At 43.4% G+C, this 25,536-nt stretch overlaps 1 protein-coding gene across 1 annotated transcript; it reads left to right on the top strand.

The window, feature by feature from the left end:
* Positions 1–10,909: 10,909 nt before the first annotated feature.
* Positions 10,910–24,038, top strand: LOC311179881 (uncharacterized protein C7orf57 homolog; the record flags this gene model as incomplete). The annotated part of the gene is made up of 6 exons (XM_084247475.1): positions 10,910–10,964; positions 14,870–15,052; positions 16,833–16,941; positions 18,494–18,647; positions 22,762–22,859; positions 23,696–24,038. The coding sequence occupies 6 exons, from the start codon at positions 10,910–10,912 to the stop codon at positions 23,982–23,984; spliced, it is 888 nt and encodes a 295-aa protein (XP_084103601.1). The 3' UTR covers positions 23,985–24,038.
* Positions 24,039–25,536: the final 1,498 nt, after the last annotated feature.

Below are 25,536 nucleotides of genomic sequence, written 5' to 3'. Positions count from 1 at the left end.
TTAATTGGAAGTCAATTTCATCAGCTATCAGTATAGCTGTTCCTGTTTTTTTTTTTGTTTTTTTGACTGCTATTTGCTTGTTAAACTGTCTTCCAACCTTTACCTATAAGTCTGTGCATCTTAGTAAGATGCATTTGTTAGGAAGGTGATTTTCTGTAAACAGCAGAAGGTAGGACTTGGTTTTAAAATCCATTATTCAGCCACTCTCATGTTTTGACTGGTGAGTTCAAGCCATTTATGTTTAAGTTGGTTATTGAGACAAAAGTGTTCACTGTCATTTTGTTATGTTTTTCTTTGTTGCTTTTTTATTTTGGTTTGCCTTGTCTTTTTTAATTTTTGAGGGCTTTCCATTATGGTTTGTTTAATTTTCATTTCCATTGTCTTATATGTTATTTCTATTATCCTTTGTTTGGGTGCTCTACTGAGGTTTGTATACAATAGGCAAGTGAGTGACCTGTTGAATGGTGTGTTCCCTGACTGATTCTGATGGGCCATATTGTTACTTTCATCTTCCTTGTCATTCTCCTTCTCCATGTTAATTGATTTAGGTGTCTGTTTGCCTCTGTCTTCATTTTTCTGCCACCTTATAATAACCCCTTTAGTATTTCCTGCTGCGTGGTTTGGTGTTGATAAGTTCTTTTTGTTTTTGCTTTTCACTGAAGCTCCTTATTCTTCCTTCTATCTTTGTTGTTATTCTTGCAGGATAAAGGATTCTAGGCTGGAAATCTTTTTCTTTACCTACTTTAAATATCTTTCCAGTACCATTGTGCTTGCAATGTTTCTGCTGAAAAGTTTGATTAGTGTTTCCCTATAGGTTACCCTTTTTCTTCATATTTTAATATTCAGTCCTTGTCATTGGCCTTCAATACTTTATTATTATGTGTCTTGGTGTATGTCTGTCTGGTATTATTTTGTTTGGAACTCCTTGGATCTCTTGGATCAAAATTTATATTTCATTTCCCAGTTGAGATTTTTCAGTGATTATTTTTTCAGTGATTATTTCAATGAGTTTTCTATGCCTTTCTCTTTCTCTTCTCCAAAGTACTGTTACATTTTTAAAAATTCTTCCCCCACCTCTACATTGTTCTATTTGTATGTTCTTCAAATTTATGTTTTCAGGCTCATCAGTTCTATTGCTTTCACCTGTCTGCTATTGAGGATTTTTACTGTATATTTTTGTATAAGCCATAATATTTCCTTGCTTCATTATTTCTAATTGTAGCTGCCACATATTTTCCTTATCTTTGTTCTGTTATTTTATAGCCTACATATTTTATTTTTCAGTTCATTAGCACTGCCAGTGAAATGGGTGGAGAGGGCCACAAAAGGGCAACAAGACAGGAGGCCGGATGGAAGGATGGAATGGCCACCCACCTGCCCAGGCTCTGAGACCAAAGTGCCTCCAAAAAGCCTCCAAAGGCCAAAAGGCCAAAAACCAAAACCAAGAGCTATAGCCTAACAAAAGACAGTGCCCGCTAAGAGGACAGGTCACTGTGCATTCTCACCCTCGAGCACAATTGCAAGAGACCTTTAGACTTCAGGAATGACAACCTGCAGTTTATTTTACAAACAGGGGAAACAAAGAGCTTACCATATCCACAAGTGGCGCCTATCTCATCCAGGTAGCATTGTTACGGAGTAGCCCCAATATAATAAACGGGTTGCCTGGCTGTGGGTCCTCACCTGAGTGCTTAAAAGGGACTTATTAATACTCCACTACAGGCACACACAAAAAGTTAATAAAAGGTTTATTTACAAGGGAAAGGGAATTGAGGAAATGTACAACTCAGGAAGATAACAGGGAAATAAAGTCTTTAATGCATCCTACCCTATCCACCGAGCTGGAAACCCAAAAGCACCTCAGAGCTGGTAGGGCGCTGCGAGCTGGCGGAGAAACAAAAAGGAAATCCCCCACAGCCCACGTGTCTGGTTTTTATACCAAACCTGGCTGCTTAATCCCACCCTCGGGTTCCAGCAACCTTCCCTTTGGTGGTGATGGGATTTGTAGTTCCCAGTGTCTTTTAGCTTTGGTCTGGAGTGGGGGTGGAGTCCACAAAGCCTGTATGTAATTAGCTTTAGGACATCCTTTTCCCCCTAACAGCATCAGCCATGGTCGCCACTGGTCACCAGGAGTGCTGGACAGCACTAGCCAGTAGTGATGGCCACTACTGGTCCCACAGCAGTGGTGTCAGAGAAACCAGTGTTAACAGCTCTTTGTGAGTTGTCAGGTTATACCAGCAACAAACAGCTCTTTGAGGCACCAGGCCCAGGGCCTTTGGTGCTCCTTTCAGGCAATGTTAGAGACAGGACTGAGGCCCAGTCTGTGACAGAATCCTTCTGTTCCTCTTCCCTCCTCGGAGGTTGGCTTCTTCAGGGGCTGGCTTTATCGTCTCTGGGCTGTTGTTATCTCTCTCTCTCCTGAGGATGGTGTCGTTTCTCTCCTTCTCTGGGGGCTGGTGTCATTTTCCTTCAGCTCCCTCCAACCCTGGCTTATATCTTCTTTCAGGGTGCCCTGCCCACAAGGCTGGGGTTTTTTTTTTTTTTTCTTTTTTTTTTTTTGGTGGGACTCTCTCTGGCAGCCGGGGAACAAACCGGCGCTGCAGAGGCTGCAGGCAGCCTCGCAGCCCAGTGCTCAGCCACTGTGCCACCAGGGGAGGCCCCCTGCCCACAAGTCTGATTGGAGCAATTTTCAGTCCTGTGGCTGATTGGACCATTTACCAATCAGCCCATAGCAACTGTTCCATTCCACAACCGGGAAGTGTGCTTTACATAAAAGGACCCTGAGGAGCAACTGCCACAACTTACTTGTGGTGAGAGTCTGGGTCCTGGTAACAAAAGTCTGATTGGATCATTTAGCACCAGTCAGCTCATAACTCACATCTGACTGGTCCATTCCACGATCCAGGAAGTACACTGTTACATAAAACATCGCTGAGGAGCAACTGCCACAACAGACTTGTGGTGGAGCAGCAGGTTAAAAACACGACTGCCCCTGCTGGTTCCCACTGCTGAGACAGCTGGGTTCCAGTAACACCAGTATTATTGCCCTGAATTCCCCTTCTGTCATGCTCTGCAACTCCACTGAGTGGGACTCTGTAGGGTTTTTGCTCTTGCATGTGTGATATGCTCTTTTATCACTTTATTTCAAATTTTTTATTAATTTTAATAAGGATAGATTTTCAACTGTTGTCTTTGCACTCATTGGAATAATCAGGGTACTTATACCTGTGAGGGATAGTAGGTATAACAGAGGACCAGGGTAGTGGGCACCAAAGGATTACTTTTAGTAGACTCAGGAATTTAGACTTCTTACTTTGGGTGCCAGCATTGTGTAGTGGGAATCCCCCTTCTCCAGGCTAGCTTTGGATCTCAGTGTCTCTTGGAGTCTCATGTCCAATTCCACTATAGTTTGTTTTTGTGTATTAGATTTAGCAATGTGCATGGAGTATTATTGATAAGGGTTAACAGGTTGTGAGTTGTTTTCTTTTACTCCCCAACAGAAACTCATGACCAGGGATTTCCACCCACTGTTGGTAGATGATTGAGCTCTAGTTTGTTGAAGCATGTCTTTGTGTGGGCTGGCAGGTATTCTGGGTATATCATCCTGTGTTTCAAATAATAGCATTTTCTAAAGGGAAGTCCAGGAGTGCTTACTGATTCAAGCTGTAGTTGTTCTGTGTTTAGAGCCTCAGTTTCAATTCAGTAGTCCTTGCTCTGTGCTCCTACCTCAGCAGCTCTCTAGCAGTGCACTCTCTATTCTGGGTAAGGGCTCATGCATCCCCTGTTGTTAGTGTGCCCCCAAATCAATAGCTTTAGGGTGCTCTGATCATATCCTCTATCTGGAAACTGGAATACACAGAAAGAAGGTAGAAATTGGAAACAGCCATGACAGGAAGGAACAGAGATGATGATAAGCAGAGTAGGGATTAGCAGATTGGTAACTGAGCTGCTAGAGCATCTTTGAATCCCAAATGACCTTCCGGTGTTGAATTCATTTCTTTGTTTCAGCTGAATGGTTCTTGGGTTTCTGTATAGGCTGATTATATGTTGTAAATGCCTACCTTTCATTTCTAAATGAAAGTTATAGTCAACCTCTGTTATGTGGGCTCAACCTGAATGATAGTCTACTCTTTAAAAAAAAAATATCTAGTAATGTCAGTTGACAACGCTGTACATATTTTAGGGGAATATTTTCACACTTCCTCAGTTATATTTCACCACACTCCCCACTGAAGCACCCATAGTCCTTTACAATAGACCATTACGCCTACTCCTCCCTTTGTTCCCATCCTCCCTCCTGCTCTAGTAAACTCATTTCTGCAGTTATATTTCTAGGGTTTGTTTTAGTTTAGTTTTATCATTTTCTTTGTCTTATTTCTCTATATTCCACATGTGAGTGAAATCATCTGGGATTTATCTTTCTCCTTCTGACTTACATCACTTAGCACAATCGCCTCCAGTCCAGCATGTTGTCAAAAATGGTAAAAGAGCATCATTTTTATAGTTGAGTAGTATTCCAATGTGTATATATACTATATGTTCTTAATCTGCTCATATATGCTCTGTCATCAGACACTTAGTTTGTTTCATTACTTGGCTGTTGCAAACAGTGCTTCAGTGACCATAGGAGTGCATATATCCCTTTGAACTAGTGATTTTGTATTCTTTGGAAGATTTCCAGGAGTGGAATTGCTGGATCATATGGTGTATAAATATAGATATGTATATATGTATATATATATATATATGCATATGTGTATACACATGTATATATTTAATATTTTGAAGAACTTCCATTAGTGTTTTCCTTAGGGGATACACCAGTGTGCATTCCCACAAGTTGTGTCTAAGTGTTCTTTTTCTCCTACTATTTATAATTTCCAATTGAATACTCAAGTATTTCTTCAAATTCTCAGCTATCTATTATTCAAATACTGCTTCTTTGCCTCTATTTTCTTATGATGACACACCTACAAGCATTTTTTGATTCCTTTTAATTTATTCTCCATGTAGCTGACATTGTTTTTTATCTTTTCACTCTATGCTGGTCTTAGTGTAAATTCATAAGCATTATTTTCCAAGTTACTAATTTTCTCTTTGACTCCATGAATTCTTGATACAACTCCAAAATCCCAAGAATTCTATTTTATCTAATGGCCCAAAATTCAAAAATTCAATAATGATACATAGCAGTGTGTCACTCAATAGTCCACTTCTGCATTCTTGCTTTTATTTTTTCTCTTGTCTAGAATGCATGGTACCATTTTCTTTCAAAGTCAGGAGAAATATATACATATATATGTACTTATACATAAAATGTATAAGTATACATATGTGTAAACACATTTATATAGATACATATTCATCTCTTCACATTTAAATTAAATGTAGCTTACATAAACTGTGTTCTTCATCTTGCTTTTTTCAGCTGAAAATATATCTTGGGCATCTTTCTGACTCACTTTGAGATGATGCTCATTATTTCCCAGCTGCATAATGTTTCATTGCATGAATGTGCCATAACCTGTTTCACTTGTCTCACACTGAGAAACATTTTTATATTGGAAACAATGTACAATGAAAGTGTTCTTAAGTCACTCTGCATGTGTGAGCACAACTATAGGGCTTATAGTCAGAGGAACAGCAGCTGGATCCTTTCCTGTGTCTTTGTAATTGCCTCTCCAGAGATGCTACCAATTCAGTTTCTACTGTGAATTTATGAGAACCATTTTTGCTACTTCTTACCAACTCACCAACACAGTGTGTTAATCAAACATTTTGTCTTTCCATTTGGATATATTTTTAAAAATTGTATTTTCAGATGCCTATCTATTGATTCTGCTGATTGAGTTTGAGATTTTTTCCTTTTACAAGGCTGAGACACATTGTTTCTGCTTCATTCACTCTGTTTTTGTTTCTTTTGCTTGAAAAAAATGTAATCGCTATCACATTTTTATGTATGTATATACTTCTTTAAGAATATAATTATTTTGGGCCTCCCCTGATGGCGCAGCAGTTGAGCGCTGGGCTGCGAAGCTGCCCACAGCCTCTGCAGCGCCAGTTCTCACCCTCCCGCGCTTCTGACTGTGCTCATTGCTTGTATAAATAAATAAATCTTTTTAAAAAAGAATATAATTATTTTAAAACCCTTTTCAAGTTAGTGGATTAAAAATAAAGTCCACCTGGAGACAAGAGGTTATTCATTTCCTTATGAGTCAGTCTTCACTATGTTCCCTTTCCGCCAATGGTCTAGGGTTTTGGGTAGCAGGCTGATTTTGAGTGGGTTGTTTCCTACTTTAATTCCCATCCCTGATCCTCCATGATTACTGTTCCATGACTCTCAGAACTTGTTAATTTTTTTATACTTCATTTTCTCTATTGTTGTCATAAATATGTAATGAGGAGGTACTTGATAGTACAATTCCAAATGCCATCTTTATCAAAATACCCAAACATATTTGAAAAGCAATTGTTGTGACCTGGACCACTTAGCCTCCTACCTGACTGGGTTTCTTTTCTTCTAATTGGCCCAGATGGATATTCTAAGTGAACGCCATCTATATTCATGTTTCTCTTCCCTAGTTCTGTGTGGCTGAACTCTTGGAGATCCTATCTGAGTAGGATCTTCCCAAGCCTAATATAAGCTTTTCAAAACTGAGCCAAGAATAAGACTGTGTCATCCTAAATTTATAAAAGATGGGAGGAAGTAAAGTCAGTAATGGTAATTTCACACACACACACACACACACACACACACAGGAGAAATATGTCGTCATTACCAAAAGTTAGGGAGCATGCAGCCATAGGCAGGAATGTGGGAGTTATTGCATGTAAAGGGGTTGGAGGAGCTGACAGAATGAATGCAATGGAATGCAAGGCTGGTGTCTACAGACAAAAGCCTACAGCACTCCAAAATATACCAGGAAGACAAGGTGCAGCAAGGCAAGCTGAGAAAATGAGGCCAGGAGTTAGAAGGAAAACAGGACAGTACAAAGTCTTAAAGGCAAATAGAGGGTTTTGGATGTAGGTTATGCTGGACTGTTTATTGGGCCATATTTAAGTCTCAGTGAATAACATTTTCAATCCTGTGAGAGTTATGGATGTTGTCTGGAAAGTCCTCATCGTTGAGAGATGAACAATCTAAATGTCATCTTCTGAAATTGACAGTTTTGCTTGAAATCTTAAACATAATGCAAAGACTCTGCCATAGTTTATATGGGCTGCTATAACACTGCATCAGAAAATGAGTGGCTTATAAATGTCAGAAATTTATTTCTCACAGTTCTGGAGATTGGAGGTCCAAGACTAGGGTGCCAACAGTTCTGTCATCTGCCGACAGTCTTCTTGGTACAGCAATGATGTCTTATAAACATTTGTTTTTTATAAAGCACAAATTCCATTATCAGACCTCTGCCCTCATGATCTGATCACTTCCCAAAGTCTCCACCTCCAAATACCATCACTTTGGGGATTAGGTTTCAACATATAAATTTAGGGGACATCTGCACACCACCCCTAGCCTCCACAAATTCATGTCCTTATATGAAAAATGCATTAATTCCATTCAAATAGTCCCAAATGTCTTAACTTATTCCAGCATCAACTCTGAAGTCTTGTTCAAAATCTCATCTAAATATCTTCTAAATCAGATATGGGTACAATTAACCTTGGTGCAAACTGCCCTCCAACCATGAACCTGTGAAACTAAGTAAGGAGCATGCATCCAGCACACAATGGTGGGACCTGTGTAAGATAGACATTTCCATTTAAGGGAAGAAATATGAAAAAATAATGACAGAAAATTCCCAAACCTGACAGGGTGACAGGGCTTTAGGATACACTATCCCAAAACATGGCACCTTGGCAAATTGAGTATCTTATGCTGAAGGAAATTTTTTTAATGGTAGAAGCTATAAGGACATTCTAACCTCCCTAAGTTGTCCTTCTTGAAATAGGTCATAAAACTCTTAGGATGTATTTGCCTTTCCTACACCAGAAAGAGGGAAGGCATTCATGTCACCAGAGGTGGCAAATTTGGACCAAGGAATCTGTACAAATAAACTTTGTTAAGCTACCCTTAAATTCCTAGTTACTTCTTCACAATTGGCTACTACTAGCCTAAATCCCTTTATCTTTTCTACTCTTCAAAAATTCATTATTTCTTTCTATAAAAGGTATATAAAAGTATAAAACTTCTGTGAAATTTCCGAATTTTTAAGTTATGTCAACTTTTTGCTTAACAATTACATGACTTAATTACAATTAAGTCGTTCTCTCATCTTTTTATTGTAAGTAGTTACAAGAGCCACCTTGCATCTTCAACACTTTGCTTGGACAGAGTTTCAGCTAAATAGTCAATGTCATCGCTTGGCTAGCTCTATGTTCCATAAAGTACTAAAGCACACACACAATGCAGGAGGTTCTATGCCACTTTGTAGCAAGGCCACCTTTCCTAGATTCTTATCTGATCTGGACTTTGCAAATACTTTCGATTTTTTCTAAGGATTGATCACAGTTTATTATAACTCAAATTATGATTCCAACTGGCAAGGAAGGTTGTCCTCTTGGGTAAGTTCTTCACTCTTCTACTAACACAATTCAGAAATAGAAAAAGATACTCTTTAGTCACAACAGCTCCAGTTTCTAAGATCAGCTATTTTTTAAAGCAACCTTCTTTTGACCACCAGCTTCCTAGACACATACAAAAGAAAACATCCCCATAATTCTTGGTGACAGCCTAAGTGTCTCTACATGAAGTGAAACAAACATTAGAGGATGATTACTACCTGACTGGGTCAGCTGAGGACTTGAAAATTCATCACAATATTATATTAGAGCTGGATAAACCACAGTTAAGGTTAATGCCTGTCACAAGTAACTTCTTGTCATCCAATTTCTTTTTTAACTGTCTCCTGCTAGATTTCTAAGGTTTTACTTGTGGAATGAAGGAAGCATCTGTTTAGCTTAAGTTGCCAAGTGACCACAATTGAAAAATCGAAAGTGCTGATTTTTTTTTTTTTTTTCCAACCAGCTAAAAACAAAGTCTTGTGCATTGACTTCTCTGATTGTTCTCAGTAGCAGTTTGCCTCTGTCTGACTCACACTGGGCTGCACTGGGTTAGTCTCCATTCTTTGGCCAGGGTAGCGTGAGCTTTTTGGGTAACAAAATTGTCATCGTGTTGTGTGTGACCTGGCAAATAGGACACACAGTCTCCATTCTGTGGGCATGATTCACGACATAACCACAGTATTTCGTGTAGGTCCCACATCCAGGCAGGCTGAAAATTCAGATGAAAGGCAAGTGCTTCAACGTTGAACACAATTCCATAGAAACATGGCCAAAAAAGCTCTTAAAAAGTGGTTCTAGGGCCTCCCCGGTGGCGCAGCAGTTGAGTGCTGGGCTGCGAAGCTGCCCGCAGCCTCTGCAGCGCCAGTTCGATCCCCAGTCGGCCAGCGAGGGTCCCACATGGTGCGCAGATCTCTCCTGCCATGCCCGTTGCTCCCCTCAGCAGTGTGTTTTGTCAGTCTGTCTGTTCTGTTCCCCTCTCTGACTCTGGTGAATTCTCTCACCGGCCGGCAATTCTGACTGTACCCAGTGCTTGTATAAATAAATAAATAAAAATCTTAAAAAAAAAAAAAGTGGTTCTAAACTTTGCAAAACAGAACTATTTCTGCAAAACACAGCACGGGAAAGGAAAGGACGTTTACTATTTGGCAGAAATTGCTATTTGTTAAATTCTCCCAGGTACTTACTCATCTTTTTTTTTTTTAATTTATACAATAGCTGGGGTACAGGCCAGAGGCGCAGGAGGGTGAGCAGATTCACCAGAGCCGGGAACAAAACAGGCAGGCTGATGAAATACACTGCTGAGGGGAGCAGCAGGCGAGACAGGAGAGGTCAGCCACGCCATGTGGGCATCTCCCTGGCAGGCGGGGATCGAACCTGCGCTGCAGAGGCTGCGGGCAGCTTCACAGCGCGGCGCTCAACCCGCTGCGCCACCAGGAAGGCCCTCGTTCTCTTTTTTTAAACCGCAACTCTCCGCCTACTTTTTCTGGACAGCTTTGCGAAAACTAGTACGCGAGAGAAGCGGCAGCACCAGCGCGCGCACGCCCCGCCCCGCCCCGCCCCGCCGCGCCCCGCCCCGCCGCGCCCCGCCCCGCCGCGCCCCGCCGCGCCCCGCCGGCAACTAGGCCACCGCCCCGCGCCCACTTCCCGGCGACGCCAGAAGCCGCGCCGCCCCGCCCTGTCCCCGCCCCCTTCCGCGGTCCCGCCCCAGCCCGGCCCCGGGCGGTTGACTGCCGCCCGCGCTCCGCCCCCGACTTTGATTGGTCGGCTGGGTTCCCCGCCGCGGCCGCCGGTTGGCCACCTAGTCGTTGCCCGGGAGACGCGGGTGGTGTTGTGGTTCCTTGCGGCTCTGGGAGTTTAGCATTGGCCCCCTGCGCGCCGGCCCGCCGGGCACCGACTCTCCTCAGGTGCGGCGGGCGGCAACCACGGAGACCCTCAGCGAGCGGGTGAGTGGGGCGGGTGTGGGTGGAAAGTCAGGGCGGGAGAAGGGGCTGCTTTTATCCAGGGACCAGGGCGGGACCTCGGAATCTGCTATGCTCCCAATGTGCATGTGCCCCTGCTGTGTATCCTCGTGGATGTGCCCCTGCTGTCAGTCTGGCATGGATGTGGCCCATGCATGTGTCCCTGCTGTATACCAGCGTGCGTGTGCCCGTGCTGTGTACGGGGCGTGGATGTATCAACTCTGTATACCTGAGTGATTTGCATGGCTTTTCGGAATGGTGAGATGCCTGCGTACATGTCAGGTGGAGGCGGACAGAGCCGGCTCCGACGTGGCTTCTGTGGCACAGCCCCTGCAGCTTCCCCAGCTCAACAGTGAACACTTAGTCCGACGTGTCTCCCAGGCATGAGGAACACCGGCAAGGAACAGCAAGGAGCCACGAACCGCTATGCTCCCTGCGGTGAGTGACCTGTGGAAAGGAGGCGTCCATCTCCTCTGCTCCTGGGTGGGGTCAGACCCCAGCATCCGGCGTGTGTGCCCGGGGTGGGGGGTGATGGAGGTGGTGGGCTGGATAGACTAACATTCTCAAAGATAGCCTCAAAGGAAGCTTCACACTGCTGTTATGCCCCAGTATCAAAGCAAGACTTAAAGGGAAATGGTGGTGGTGGTGGTGGGAGAGACTAGACTTGTTTTTCATTTTCAATAAAAGAATACCTGGCTACCCAACTGTTCCCTCAGTTGTTAAAACAATGGAATCACTCCGAATTTTCCTCAGTATTTTAACCCTATGTAACTCATGTGTCTATTTTCCTGAATGTCTACTTGTGCACATTCATTTTTAGCTGCATTGTGATGTTTTTACCTGCGAATTTATTGCTCCTTAATTTAGATCCCAACCAAGTTAACGACATCTCCCCCTTTAAGTGGCTGGACACAGGGAACAAGTTGGAGAAGGTGTATGTTGCAATGGGGCTTCTCCTTTACTGGGCCTTGAAGTTGTGGAGAAGGGAATGAAGAAGCCTTGGATGCTGTGGTCTGTTTTGCCTTTGGTTTTTATTCTTACCATCTTGTGAAGGGCTAGAGAAGGAGTGGAGACATAAGGGTGGGCATCCTCTTGAAAAGGAAATGGGACTTGGCAGGCACACAGTCACTGCCCGTATCAGCTCAGACTGGAGCAGAGTGAGGCCTTACACATGTTCTAAATGGGCTTCTAGCCCAGAGCTCTGACTGTGACTACTGTTGGTGCTGACACATGGCCAAGCTGGAAACTGGTGTTTGGGGGTGTGAGGTAGGGAGGGGTGGACCTCAAGAGAGAGAGACCTGATGGTTCCTCCTCCAGAGGCGCTCTCAGAGTTTCTAAGGTCTTGCCTTCCTCTCCCCTCCATCCCTGTACCCTCTACCCCTCAACACTAAGAACTAAGGGATGGTGGTGCCTGGTACTATTCTAAGCACTTTAATACACTAACATTTACCCTCAAAACAACTCAGTAAGGAATTATTAACACAGTTTATCCATGACGAAATGGAGGCACAGTTTTAGGAAGATTGGACAACTGATAGCTGGCTTCTCTGCCTAGGCTTTTTTACCCCAAAGTAGGAGCCGCTATGGTTTGTAGACATATAACACTGCCTGTGACTTCTAGACCGAGAGCTTCTCAGATCTTTCTTTGGTCTCAGAATTTCTTTCAGCCTGCTTCCTGGTGGATAAAATAAGGGCACATATATCCTGCCCTTGAGAAGGCAAGGAGGCTACATAAAGTCTCCTACATGATGGTACATGATCTGGTGCTATACAGTGATTACATACCAATGCTCTTTAAGTGATTAAAAACTACAAAACATACCTTGTTTCATTAACTCCATGCGTGGGGGGGTGGTGGTGGTGGTGTTGGGGACGACTGGTGGTTCTTAGTGATATGGGCCCTTGAGCTCTGAGCAACTTTGCATACAGTTATAATGGCCCCCAGTTTAGAGCTCAGTGCCTGCCCAAAGCTTCTAGTAATGAGGACAAAGTAGAAGGTAGATTGTTCTCTGTGGATTAATTAGTAATCAAAACACAGAGAGGAAGATTAAAGTGAGAATCAAATGCATTCCCTCTAAAAGAGAAAATATTTTAGCTGGATTACAAAGCTCTTAAACTCCAGTTCTTAATTCTTTAATTGAGTCTGTGAGTTCTACATAGTCCTTTAAGCCTTTCTTAATGTTCTTTTTTCTTTTCAAGCTGTAATATTAATTCAGCTAATTACTGTAATTTAGCTATTTATAAGATTTTTCATGATTGATAAATGTCATTAATTGTTATGCAGTGAACACACTTTCTGTCCCAAGTAAAATTGGGATGTCTAAACTTTTGCCTTTGGAGAATGATTACTTCATGTTTATGGAATTCTTGTGTGTCTACATAAATTGATCTATTAAGACCATTTTCCTGTGCTGCTCCTATGTAAGGGTCCTCCAGTTCAAGGAAGAGTGGGAGAGGGAGGGAGAAGGGAAAAAGAGAGAGGGGGATAAGGAGATGGAGAGAATGGGGCAAGGTTTATTTGAAGAATTTGGTTCACAGAGTTGTAGAGGCTGGAAAGTCCAAAATTTGTAGGATAAGCGGTAGGCTGGAGTCCCAGGGGAGAGATTCCATGGTTCAGGTTTATGGGCAAAGTCTTTTGGAAGTTGAATTCTTTTCTCCTCTGGGGACCTCATGTCCTTGAACAGATTAGATGAGGCCCACACATTAGGAAGGGTGAGAAGCTTTATTTAAGTTTTACTGATTTAAATGTTAATCACTCCTTTATAAATACCATCAAAAGTAACTTGTAGAATGACATTTCACCAAATATTTGGCACAGAAGCCCAGCTGGGTTGCCATAAAACCCAGCTTAAGTCACTTGTGCTACATTGATGGTATTTTGTGTATTTTTATATTCTCTCTGGACTTTGTCTTCAATATTTTCAATCAGCTCTGGTATTTTTCTTTGATTTGGGCATGGGGTTAATCAATTTCTGATTCAAAGTGTCACCTAAAACAGCAGTAGGCCCAGTGTCCCAACTGCAGGTCCCTGGGTTGTGCCAGCTCCTGTTGCTCTTAAAGGAAGTTTCAGGAGAGGACACAAGGCAGCCTGCAGGGCACTCTTCTGGGTGCTCACCACTCCCTTGCCTGCTTGAGGGGCCTCACAGCTTTGCCAAGTCCAGTTTGGATTGCCTGTCCGTGGCTCCTTTCTGTGGGACTCAAATCACCGTGAGGAGGAAGGACAGACAGCAGCTTCCCTTCAGTTTCTTCTCCTTTGTCCTGTTGCACACAGTCTTCTCTTCATAAAACCAGTCCTCTAGAAATCACATACTCTTACTATGCTGCTTTTTTGTGGGACTCAATTTGATGTTTTCAAGGGATTGAGCCATCTCATGAATGTGTGTCTAGATGATTTCCCATAACAGCTGGTTGCCCCGGCAAAAGTTGTCTCAATAACCCTCTAGAGCTCAGGTCGCCTTTCATTACAACTTCTCGTGATGTCCCAGGTCGGCCTTACACATAAACAGAAATGGAAAGTTTGTGTGCAGAGTCCTCTGGATTTGAGAGGCGGTTTGGCCTGAATGTTGGACACTGGGTGTTAGGACAAGGGGGGAGAGTAGTGGCTTCAGATAACAAGTGTTCACTAGGGGATGCTTTCCTGGCAGCACCCAGTCCTGCCTCTTCCTGCTCTTTATCAAACTCGCACATGTGTTCAATCAGGCTGCTATTTCTGTGACAATGTATATCTTAGTGTTTCTAGTGCAGTGTGTTGACCACCTTTTGGCCAACGTTTGGCCGCATGTTCCATAGACTTTGTCCATGACGTTTTAAGTGATTTGGGAATTTTCAGGGACGTGTATTCTCCAACATATCTAGAAATGCTGGCTAGTCCCAGTTTTGTGGACGATCAAAAAAAAAGAGAGAGAGAGTATGTCTGTGACACATAAAAGAGGGGATTTGGATATTCCACTGTGAAGCAAAAAGTGTGATGGAAGAGGTTCCATTCTCATTGTTTTGGAACAAAGTTGTGACCATAGCAAAAAAAAAAAAAAAAAAAAAAAAAAACAAACATAAGGACCTCATGTAAGGTGCTTTTCCTTCTCCTGGGATCAATGGCTGTGTGCTGGAGAGTTTAAGACTCTTAATTCCAGTGTAGACAGTGTGAGACCACATCACAATTGTCCTATGCCAATATCCTATAATGGTTGCTCCCTTGCTAATACCCCATGGTAGTTACTCTTGTGCTACTGTCCTGTGGAGGAGGATACTCACCCTCCCTGGCATAAACATCTTCCAGACAGTGAATCAAACTTACCTGAATTACTCATGGAGCAACTCACCCCCCTTGGCCTCCTCTTCCCTAGACTGGTATTACCACCTTCCGGTGAAGCGGTCTGAGAAGGTAGACGCCCCACCAGCATCCCAGATCCCAGGTCTCAGCCAACTGAGAGACACACCCAATGGGAACCCATTTGGGACACGGAGGTACTGGATCAAAGAAACAGACTCAGAATATGTGAAGCTGGCAAAGCAAGGTGGCCGGCCTGGTAAGTATGCCCTCTTCATCCAGGGTCTCCACTGTGGGGAGGAATGCTACTCTTCACGTCCTCCATATAAAATACTGCACAAGCCATGAGTTTTGCCCAAGGCCTTTGAAAATTTAAAACATTGACAATGGGGGATACAGTCTTCAGGGATATACTGCTTTCGATGAGAAGTTATGTTGAATAGACTTTGAATTTCACAGGATTTTCTTCAGAGTGACACCACCCCTTTTTATTTTCTAGTTAGTCTCAGGAAATTGTTCACCTCAGCGGAAAAGTTAGCTTGGCACTTTAAGGCCTTTCTTGGGAGGACCTTTGTATTACTAATTTGTGAAACATTGTTTCCTATAATTATTTTCTCCTGGCCTCTGTCCTGGTATTAATATATCTTAAATAATGAAGGTCATAGATGGATTTCAATGGGATGTTGGTGTCATTACACTTGTAACCATGATTGAATTGAGAAAGTCTTACTTGGTTCTGCAGATGGAAATCACTGATCCGAGGTTAAGGCATAGCTGGCTGTTGTCATCATTGGCACTGAGAGAGTCTGCCTTTTCTGCCTGCCTTTACCACTAAGGAGTATGTCAGGGGAATGGGTGGCAAAATGGCAATGTGTGGGCTTGAATGTTAGAAAGCCCAAGCCAGGACCTAGACATATTTCATATTCACCTCTACTCCCTTACCATTGTTTCAAAGATATTAGTGGGACAGCTGGCAAAATCTGAATAAGGTTTGTAAATTAGATAAAAGGATCACCTCAATGCTATTTGTGCTAATTTCCTGATCTTAATCATTGTGTTGTGATTATGTCATAACTGCTTTGGAAACCCGCTGGAGTATATAAAGGAGTTAAGGGGTGTCATGCCTGCAGCATGCTCTCAAATTCAAACAAAGTGGTGACAGTGATAGTACTGATGGATGAGAGAGTGAGAAAGAGAATGATAAGGCAAGTATGATGAAATGAAATGTTAGTAGTTGGGGAATCTAGGTGAAGAGTGTAGGGGATTCATACTATTCTGGCAACTTTCCTCTGACTCTGAAATATTTAAAAATAAAAAGTTCACAACTTCTTGCTGATTGCAAGAAGTCAGTCAGTGTTGCCTGTCACCACTGCTGTTATTATCATCACTTTGCTGTAGTTATTATCATGCGAAACCAGTCACTCCCTTCTATGACAAAGCCCTTGGAACCGACAAGGGCGGGAAGAGGAAAGCCAGAGAGCAAGTGGCAGACGGGGAAGGCAGAACCTGGTGATCTGTCCCTCTTGTGTGATTCCACCCTGGGGTGGGGAGGGGCACTGATTAACATCCCCACCCTGTGATTTAGAGAGGCATGTGGCCTACTTCCCACTGGAAAAACAGAGTGTCCAGTTCCTTTCAGAAATGCTTTGGGGGAGGGATCAGGGACAGGCAGACTATCTCCAGATACCTGGACAGGGTGGGAGCAGCTGAGGTGCAATCAGCAAGCTGTCCCAGGAGACCTGAGGAGTTTTGACCCTTCCCTGCAGAGTCTACCTGGTAGGAGCCCCACCTAGAAATGGTGGGTGCACAGATGCTGCTTCAGGACCAGGACAGAATAGGGGGATGTCCAAGGGATGTTAATGCTGAGCATCAAGCAGAGGTTCATCTTAGTATAAATACAAGAGGTAAGAACAAATGTCCTGTGGCCCCTGGACTCAGAGGCCACCCAAAGGGCAGTCAGAGTCACAAGCCCCTGCCTGTTAGTACATGCCCTACCCAGGGGGTGGGGAGCACTCATGGCTGCTCTTTTTGGCTTTGAGATCTGTTGAAGCATTTTGCTGCCGGGACCAGGAAGGGCTCCCCAGTTGCCTACTCCCTGCCAGATTGGTACATCCACCACAGCAAGCCGCCCACAGCCAACCAGCGACAGTGAGTATCCAGTAGCACCAAGTTGTTCATCTTTATAGGAAGAAAATCTCCATTTGAATTTTAAATACACATTTGTCTAATGTTGATAGCGCTGGTGTGACATCATAGCTCCAAGTAGACCTGCAACAGCCAGCTCTTGGGGCACATCGCAAGATGTTAGAGTGCCAGACCTCTGAAAGTCTCCACATGTATTCCACCCTCTAGTTGTAGATATTGGGACTGTTTATGGGAACATAGCTTTGAGTTTTGTTCTCTTTACCAAGGGCCTGGTTACTCTACCTCCTTCAACAACAGCCTGTCCCACAGCTTTCTGCTCATTGAGAAAAAGTAGATATACAGTGAGAAATATAGGGAATGTTATATTTTTATGATGATTGCAGAGTTATAGGTAGTTGCTCTCCACCATAATATTTGAAACATCCAGGAAATTCCTGTGTCTGGGTTTGTAAACTATAGCTTCCAAACCACTGTTCTTGGACTGAGAAGTGAAAAATCACTTGGTCCACTTTCCCAGTTTGGCTAGGGGAGCAGGACAGACTGCTGATTCCACACTGTTCCCCAGGAAGGTTCTCCATTGCTCACAACACAGCCAGTGTTCAGGAGTCTTCTTCCCCTGTTCTTTAAAACTGAGATTGCGGGCTAACACAGCTCACCTCTGACCTTAGCAGCAGCAGGAGAGAAAGGAAATTGGTAGCAGGAGAAAGGGCAGGAAGATAGACAGGAGGCTTGGGCACTTGCAAGACTCTGGGAGGAAAGTTCCACTGGGTTTTTGGGGGACTGGGTTTTCCATCTCAGTCCTAGAGCCCATCCATTGGGGTTGACACATGCCTAGATGCCCTGTGCCTACTGGATGCCACAGGTTTCCAGCACCTGAGCTCTAAGGAGGGCCTGCCCCAGTAGGTCCTTCTGGGCACACCCTCCTCCCAGCCCAGCCCCTGGACAGTTCCTCCTCCTTTCTGTTTTACTTCCCTCTGTCCTGGGACCCATCAGGAGGCTCTGTAACCTTTTCAACTCTCCAAACCTCTTGGGGTGGCTGCTTTCTGGGCTCTGTTGGACATTTGGAGGGTGTGGGCATGGATAGTCCAAGAGTGAGCTTTACTTCATTGAAATTCTGGGACCCAAGGAGCTGAAACTGGCATTGCCTTGTGTTTTCTTAAATTGCACCCTCCTTTGTTATTTTCAGCATCCCCTTTGGTCTCTGGGGTATTTTCCTTGCCAGTGAAGAATTGGAGAAATGAGAAATGAGAGGGGAATCTATTCTAAGAGACTAAGATGTTATAATAGTTTATAACATAATTTATCTGCTTTAATCATTGATAGTTGAATAGTTTTCATTCACTGATGTTAACCCTGTGAATTTGGATGTGGCCTCTTGGCCAAGGCCTTGGTCAAGGCCCTGGAGAAGGCCTGGTGTGCTCACACAGCAGGCCAAGGAGGGAAGGACTGGACTCTTCCAGCACTGCTGTTCCTGAAGTAGGAGTGGCAGGAGGAGGAAAGATGGTGCTTAAAAAGAGGCAGAGCTCAGGTTGGGCTGTCCTATCTATTTCTGCAGAGTCCCTGCTGTCTCCATGCCAGATTACATGGTTTATGAAGAGTTTAACCCCGATCAGGCCAATGGGAGCTATGAGTCCAAAAGAGGACCCTTTGACTTTGACATGAAGACAGTTTGGCAACGAGAAGCTGATGAACTGGAGGAGAAAAAAAAGGTGACCGAGCCGCGATAGGTGTCTGCTTTGCTTTGTCAACCCGGATTAAGGGGCGCAAGTGCCACCCGTGGTGGGTCTCATGTTGCCCATACCATTTGTACCTACTAAATATGGATCTCCTAAAAAGATAACATTATCTTTTTTCTTCTTTTTATGAATATCAGCTCCATGAAGTAAGATTAACTAAGTGTGTTTTAAGTAGTGAATGCTTGTCGAGGGCAGAACTGGCAAACCACTGCTCATCCAGCACACAGAGAAAGGGTGTTTTATATTTGTTCATTGTCTAGTTTCTGAATATCCCCATTTTATGTAAGTATTTAAGTGAAAACTTCGCTGGGATACTCTTTATTGAAAATGAAGGAAGAGAAAACTGCTGTTCGTGTGAGGCCCCAGTAGTATATTTGGGCACAGAGGAGCAACTGACTTTAATGTGGAAGCCTTTGTAGGGGGTTTATGTTTCAAAAGAGCACCTGGGAACACACAAGCTATCTCTAATTGTGGTTTCGAGGTTATGATATCTTGATTTGAAGGCCTTCTGATCATGAGGCCTGACCCCCACCCACAAGGGCTCCACATTGCCCTCCATGACTCTAGCTTCTTGATGTGAGGTCAGCCTTAGTTCTTGGGACATGGGGATTTGTGAGTGAAATGGTGACGTTCGTATTAAAATGAACTGTTTCCATAATGAGGGCACAACAAGAACAATCCTTACCCACAAGTGTGTTTCTTGGTGCATGTGCTGACTGATCCTTGAACTGTTAATGCTTGGCACCCAGATTTTGAATCCTCAGTGTCTTGATTTGAAGAGAAACCTGGGTGATTTACTTCAGGGTTGAACACCATGTGGAACGTCAGTTGTCTGCAAGGGGACTTTTCTTTTTTTTTTTTTTTTTGACATCCCAAAGTGCCAACTACGATTTTGACATTGGGTGATTTGCGTGGTCAGTGAACTGGACTACTTTAGAGATGTGGCCTGTTTCTTGGCAATATGTAAATGACAAAACCATCCAGTCATAAATGCAACCTTTGGATATTAACCATGGTTACTCTTTTAACACCTGGAAGAACCTGACCACGAAGTACTGTGCCACCCTAATCAAGTTGGGTTATTTACCAACCACTGACAAAAGCTGTGCTAAGGGCTAAATAAGGGGCAGGGAACAAGCCCAGGCCTGGGGAAGGAGGTGGGGTGAGAAAGGCCTGTGCTTAGACACAAATACTGTGATATTCAGTGAAAGGCATGTGTAGTGGCTGCCATCTAGTGGGGAGAGCATCCTGTTGGGTAGTACCCAGGATCACTGGAAGCTATTTCAGTCACCACTTCGGTATGCAGCTCAGCTAGAGCCTTTTGCACAGAATTTTCTTTCTTTTTTTTTTTTTTAATATATATTTTTTTTTAATAGAGGCATGCTTTATTTATTTATTTATTTGTTTGTTTGTTTGTTTTGTTTATACATGCACTGGGTACAGTCAGAAGCGCGGGAGGGTGAGAGAATTCACCAGAGCCAGAGCAGGGTGCAGAGCAGGCAGAAGGACCGAAGTACACTGCTGAGGGGAGCAGCGGGCGGCAGGAGAGGCCCGCGCGCCATGTGGGACCCTCCTCCAGTGGCCGGGGAGCAGCCGGGGATCGAACCAGCGCCGCAGAGGCTGCGGGCAGCTTCGCAACCCAGCGCTCAACCGCTGCGCCACCGGGGAGGCCCTTGCACAGAATTTTCTCCGTGTGTCTTCTAGGATCTCAGGGACAGCTAGAGCAAGAAGTTAAATGTGAAAACATGCCACAACATTTAGCTAGTATGTTGTACTGGAATTTGAAGAGCATCCTTCCCCAGCCACTCATGAGGGCCTGGCTGTCCCCCACCTTCTCCTCTCCCGGAAATTGAGCCTCAGGGAGTGGACCTTCACCAGCCAAGCTCTGGCCCCTCACATAACAGGGGCAGACACACAGGATGCTTAAGGCATGGTGGCTCTTTGATCACCAGCATCACCTACAGGATGATTGGGGTCAATCGTTTCCTCTTCTGAAGAGTCATCTTTCTGTAAATGCTTGTAGCACCTCCATGGGCTCTGTTCATTTGTTTTTATTTTTTTCCCATTGCATTTCTTTTACAATTTTTAATAATGTAATTTACACACATAGAGCACTATTCTAAAAATTGTCACTTTGTCACCACACATTCAGGTGCAAAGCAGTCCTCTCCCACAAATTTCCCAGTCTGCACATCAGCACTCCTCCCGTACCTGCAGGCAAGCCCTGGTCTGTTTCCAGTCTTTAGTTTAACTGTGTCCAGATGCCCACTTAGCAGAACTGTCTGCGTGCAGTCTTGTGTGCCTAGCCCCTCCTGTGTGACTAAGGCATCCACATATGGTAGATGTCTGTCTTAGCTCTGTATTGTGGAGTTTTCCATTGTAGGACTGTGATGCAGTTTATTTCTACATTCACCACTTGATGTACACTTGGCTTGGTCCCAGTTCTTGACGATTATCCATACACCCACCATCAATTTCCCATGCAGGTTTTGTGTGGACACCTTTGCATTTCACTTCACTTGAGTAAACACCCAGAAGTTGGATTGCTGGTTAAATGGTATGTGTATGCTTACCTCCACCCAAAGCTGCTGGGCTGTTTTCAGAGGGACAGCACCTTTTCAAACTCCCACCAATCTGCTGAGTTCTAGTTACTCCTCATCCTCTCCAACGATTGATCTTGTTGGGTATTCTAAGCTCTCAAAATGGATGCCTCCTCATTATGGTTTTAATTCGCATTTCCCCACCACACTTTTTAGGTGCTTTTTTTGTCATCCATAGACCTTCTGTTGGTGAAGCAAAGAAGTGGTGCTCTGGGATTTTTTCTTTTTTTTTTGCTCTTTTGCCTGTTTTGTAATTAAGTTCTCTTCCTATTAAGTTTTGAGACTCCTTTGTACATTCTGCATATAAACCCTTTCTTAGAGATGAGTTTTGCAAATACTTCCCAGCCTGTAATTGTCCTTTATATTTTCTTAGCAGTGAACAGAAGTTCTTAATTTTGATGATTCATCAATCATTTTATTAATGATTTTGCTTATGATAGTGTTTGTATAAAATCTTTGCTTAACCCAAGATCATGAAAGTTTCCTCCTATGTTTTTGTCTAAAGTTTTGATAGTTCTCCATTTCAAATTTAGCCCCTTGCCTGCAAGCCCCTCTTCCTGAAGTACTCCAGGAGCTGTATTCCTGGCCTTGTTCCCAGCAACATTCCCAACGTCCATCAGCAGCACGTATTTTCTATCACCCAAGTGTTCATTTACTGGTCCCCGACTCTACTTCTGAACATCTTCCTGCTGCCTCTGTTCAGTATCCCTTGTCTTTGGCCCAAGTCATCACAGAAGCTATTTGCCCAGATGCCTGCCCACTGTCTCCTCTGAGCGCACCTCCACTCTGCCTGAACATCTCCTCCTCCTCCCCACCTTTATACAATGTTCCCCCAGCAGCAGTGTCCTTTCCTGTATACACAGGACCCAGGTTAAATGCCACCCTCGCCCCTCCAAGGTACTCTTTGCTTCCTGTATTTCTTGGCCAGGATCAAGTTGTCTATACCAGCCCTTCACTGGCACACACTCAGCTGTGAGGATAGACAAGAGCAGGTCTCTCATCTTGGTGTCCTTTCCTTTTTGCTCTACCCTAGGTACTGCTTGGTGGTTCCAGGTAAAGGAATTCAAGATCTTCAGAGGTCCTCTCTGTGTCTCCACAAGGCTCTGCCCAAGCCCTGGGGCCGGGGGTGGGGTGGGGGGGGCTGTCCTTTGTCTGGGTGTGGGCACCAGCTTCCTCTCAAAGTCCCTTTAGAAATGGGTTCTCCCTGAGTATTTCCCACTGTTTCCATTGTTTTTCTTCTTGGGCAGATGACAACTTTCCTTGATGACAACAGCTGTTTTTAAATTACTAGTAGTCTCTTTTATACAATCATTGTTTCTAATGGGATTATTGTTGACTTATGTTTTATTGTGACTGTTTACCAGTAAAACAATGATCACACTGCAAATCTGGTCCTGTATGCTTTGTACATGTGCCACCATTTGTGAGCTTTCTTTGCTGCTAAATGCTAGTCATTTAATCAGGGTTTTGTGTGTTTCTTCCAACAGGTGAGGCTGCCAGCTATTAACTCAAAGAATCCAAGCAAAGTGGGGACCCCACTTGGCCCCAAAGACCCTACAGGAAGTCGACTCTCTTTTCCTCCCATGTAAGTGCATGGGCAGTGCCAAGTTCTCTGGAATGGTTTGGGGTCTAATTTTGGTCTTTCATCCAAGTGACAGCAGTAATAGTGACAACAACTACACTCTGTGCTAATGTCAGCCCAATGATATTTGCTTCCCAATACTATGTTTTGAGGATGTGAATTAGAGATATCATAGTTTCCCACAGCCTGGCCTTCAAAGCCCTGGTCCAGCCTTTTTACCCCACCACCTGGATCCCATTTTCTTCCTTCTTGTCCATGAGAATCTGCCCATTCCCACATGGACACAATACTTCCCCCACCAATTGTTCTTTTCCCCACAGGCCTGCCTCAGATCTACTTCTGAGATCCCATCCTCACAAAAGCTCATTTTGACTGGCTTGCCTTTTAAATTTAGGGCCAGTTGTCCTTGCACATGCGTGGTGCTCAGTTCTGACATTTTGTGTCACTAAGACCTGGACCACGGTGTGAGTGAGGGCTTGACCCTGCATTCAGCAGGAGAAATCACTAGGTGCCCTGAGGGCTGGTTAATCTTCTGGTTGGATGGCAAGTATTCAGAGTTCTGTATTTCTCTTTCCCTGATGTAACTGTAGTGCTAGAGCTAATACTTTTTAATTGTCTAAGTGAGTCTTCAGACAGCTTCTCATCCAGAGGGGGAGGAACAATCAGCCAGTAACATTACATGTGACAAATGCCATGAATACCAGTTCACACTAGAGAAGTGGTGGGGGAGGGGAGAGATCTGTACGTTTAAAGGGACAACAATTCACCTATTTTCTCAGTGTTCATCATCACTCTTCTGAGTTATCACTAAGTTTGATAATAATTTTTCTCTTTTTAAGGCCTGGTCATAAAAACAGTTCACCCACAAACTTTTCCAAACTTATTAGCAATGGTTATAAGGATGAGTGGTTACAGCAGCGAACTGATTCAGAAAAGCGGACCCCGCAGACGTCCCGAGTGTCAGCAACGTCCAGAACGTCGACATCGACTAAGTCCACCCAGGACCCGGAAGAGCAATTGGAAGAAGAGCCGGCCCCAGACCCAGAGGCTCCAGAAGGCTCTGAGAAAGCCCAAGGTAAAGCCACCCCACAGTCTGTGCGCCCCTGGGGTTTTTATTTACTGCCATAACAGCCATGACTTTTTTTTTTTTTTTTTTTTTTTTTTACTTTGCTATGTATCCTATCTACATGAGTAATCCAGAAGTCATGGAGAAAACATAAAGTATTGAAATTTCAGCTATATATTAGGATAATACACATTTTGCTTTCTTCCTTAATCAAATGAATAGCAGAAGTCATGATTTCTGTGGCTTTATATTTTCTTTTAGTTGTCAAAATTTTGATATTTTCATTTAATATACCAAACAAATAATATACCAAATAATATCAATTTTAACCTCCTGGATCCTAAAGCTTCTGCAATCTTTGGATTTTGACATAAGCATCTGGTCCAGAAGAAGCAACTTCAGAAAAAGGCTTGGTTCTTTGAAAATCACTCACAATTAAAATAGAAGTTATTCCATCATCAGCTTATCTTTAAGTGATTATCAAAAGTATTAATACTTTAATACTTGGTTTATATCATTAAATTGAACAACTAATGCACTTTTTCTTTATTACAGAGTCTTCACCTCCAAGTGAGTATTTACAGAGAAACCAACCTGCATCCAAACAGAAAAAATGTCTTACACATGAAAAGTTGCTGGGCAGAGTTCTTAAATGTGAAACTGAAGCCTCTTGGTAGCCTGAGACATACTTCTCCAAACTGCATGTATTCTGATTTCAAAAGCTGGTGCTGTCTGTGCTTTTAACAAATTGGCGTTCTAAAGGTACAGTTTGGGGGCTGCAAAAGAAAGGCCATTTGCATTATTACAATATGTTGCCTTTATAATATTATACATACTACACAAAATAAAACATTTTAGTTTGGTCCAGACACATACATTTTATTACACGCCATATGAGAGACACAGGTTCAAATAATGGAGAAGTGACAGAATACCCAGTTTGAACTTAACACAAGCAATCAGCACTGAGATTCACCTGTAAAGGATATTTTAGGATTTACATTTATTATTTTTTTGCATGGTCTTAAGTAGATAAAGTTGACTTCACCACCAACAAAATATATGATCTATAGATAATACTATCATTTGACATTAATGTAAGTTTATAAACCTTTTTTGCAAAATAAATCATTGCAAGTGTTACATAACCTGTAGTTTAAATTAGCAGCAAGGACCTCCTTGCTCTTTTTAACCATTCAAAATTAATGAAAAACAAGGTAAGAAGTAGAGTCCCTGTAATCTGGGGAAGCCACATTGATGGAAAGGACCTGCCTGCATGCATTCGTCTTGGCACTGAGGTGTCACTGAAGAAGTTCCTGGCTACCTCCCTCAGCAGAACTTCTGGCCCCCAGCTCAGGTGGCCTCATGCTCTCCTTTCTGTTTCCTGATTCTTCTTCTTTTCATATTAATTCTTAGCTTTATTTTTTTATAACTTTTTTTTTAAGATTTATTTATTTATGCATACAAGAGTTGGGGTATAGGCCAAAGGTGCAGGAGGATTCACCAGAGACAGAATGGGGAACAGAACAGGCAGACCAACCGAAATACACTGCTGAGGGGATCAGCAGGCGAGGCAGGAGAGGCCTGCTTCTCCATGTGGGCTGCTCCCTGGCT

Source organism: Talpa europaea (genome assembly GCF_964194135.1).
Source record: "Talpa europaea genome assembly, chromosome: 11".
Lineage (NCBI taxonomy): Eukaryota > Metazoa > Chordata > Mammalia > Eulipotyphla > Talpidae > Talpa > Talpa europaea.
This window is presented reverse-complemented; position numbering and strand designations above follow the sequence as displayed.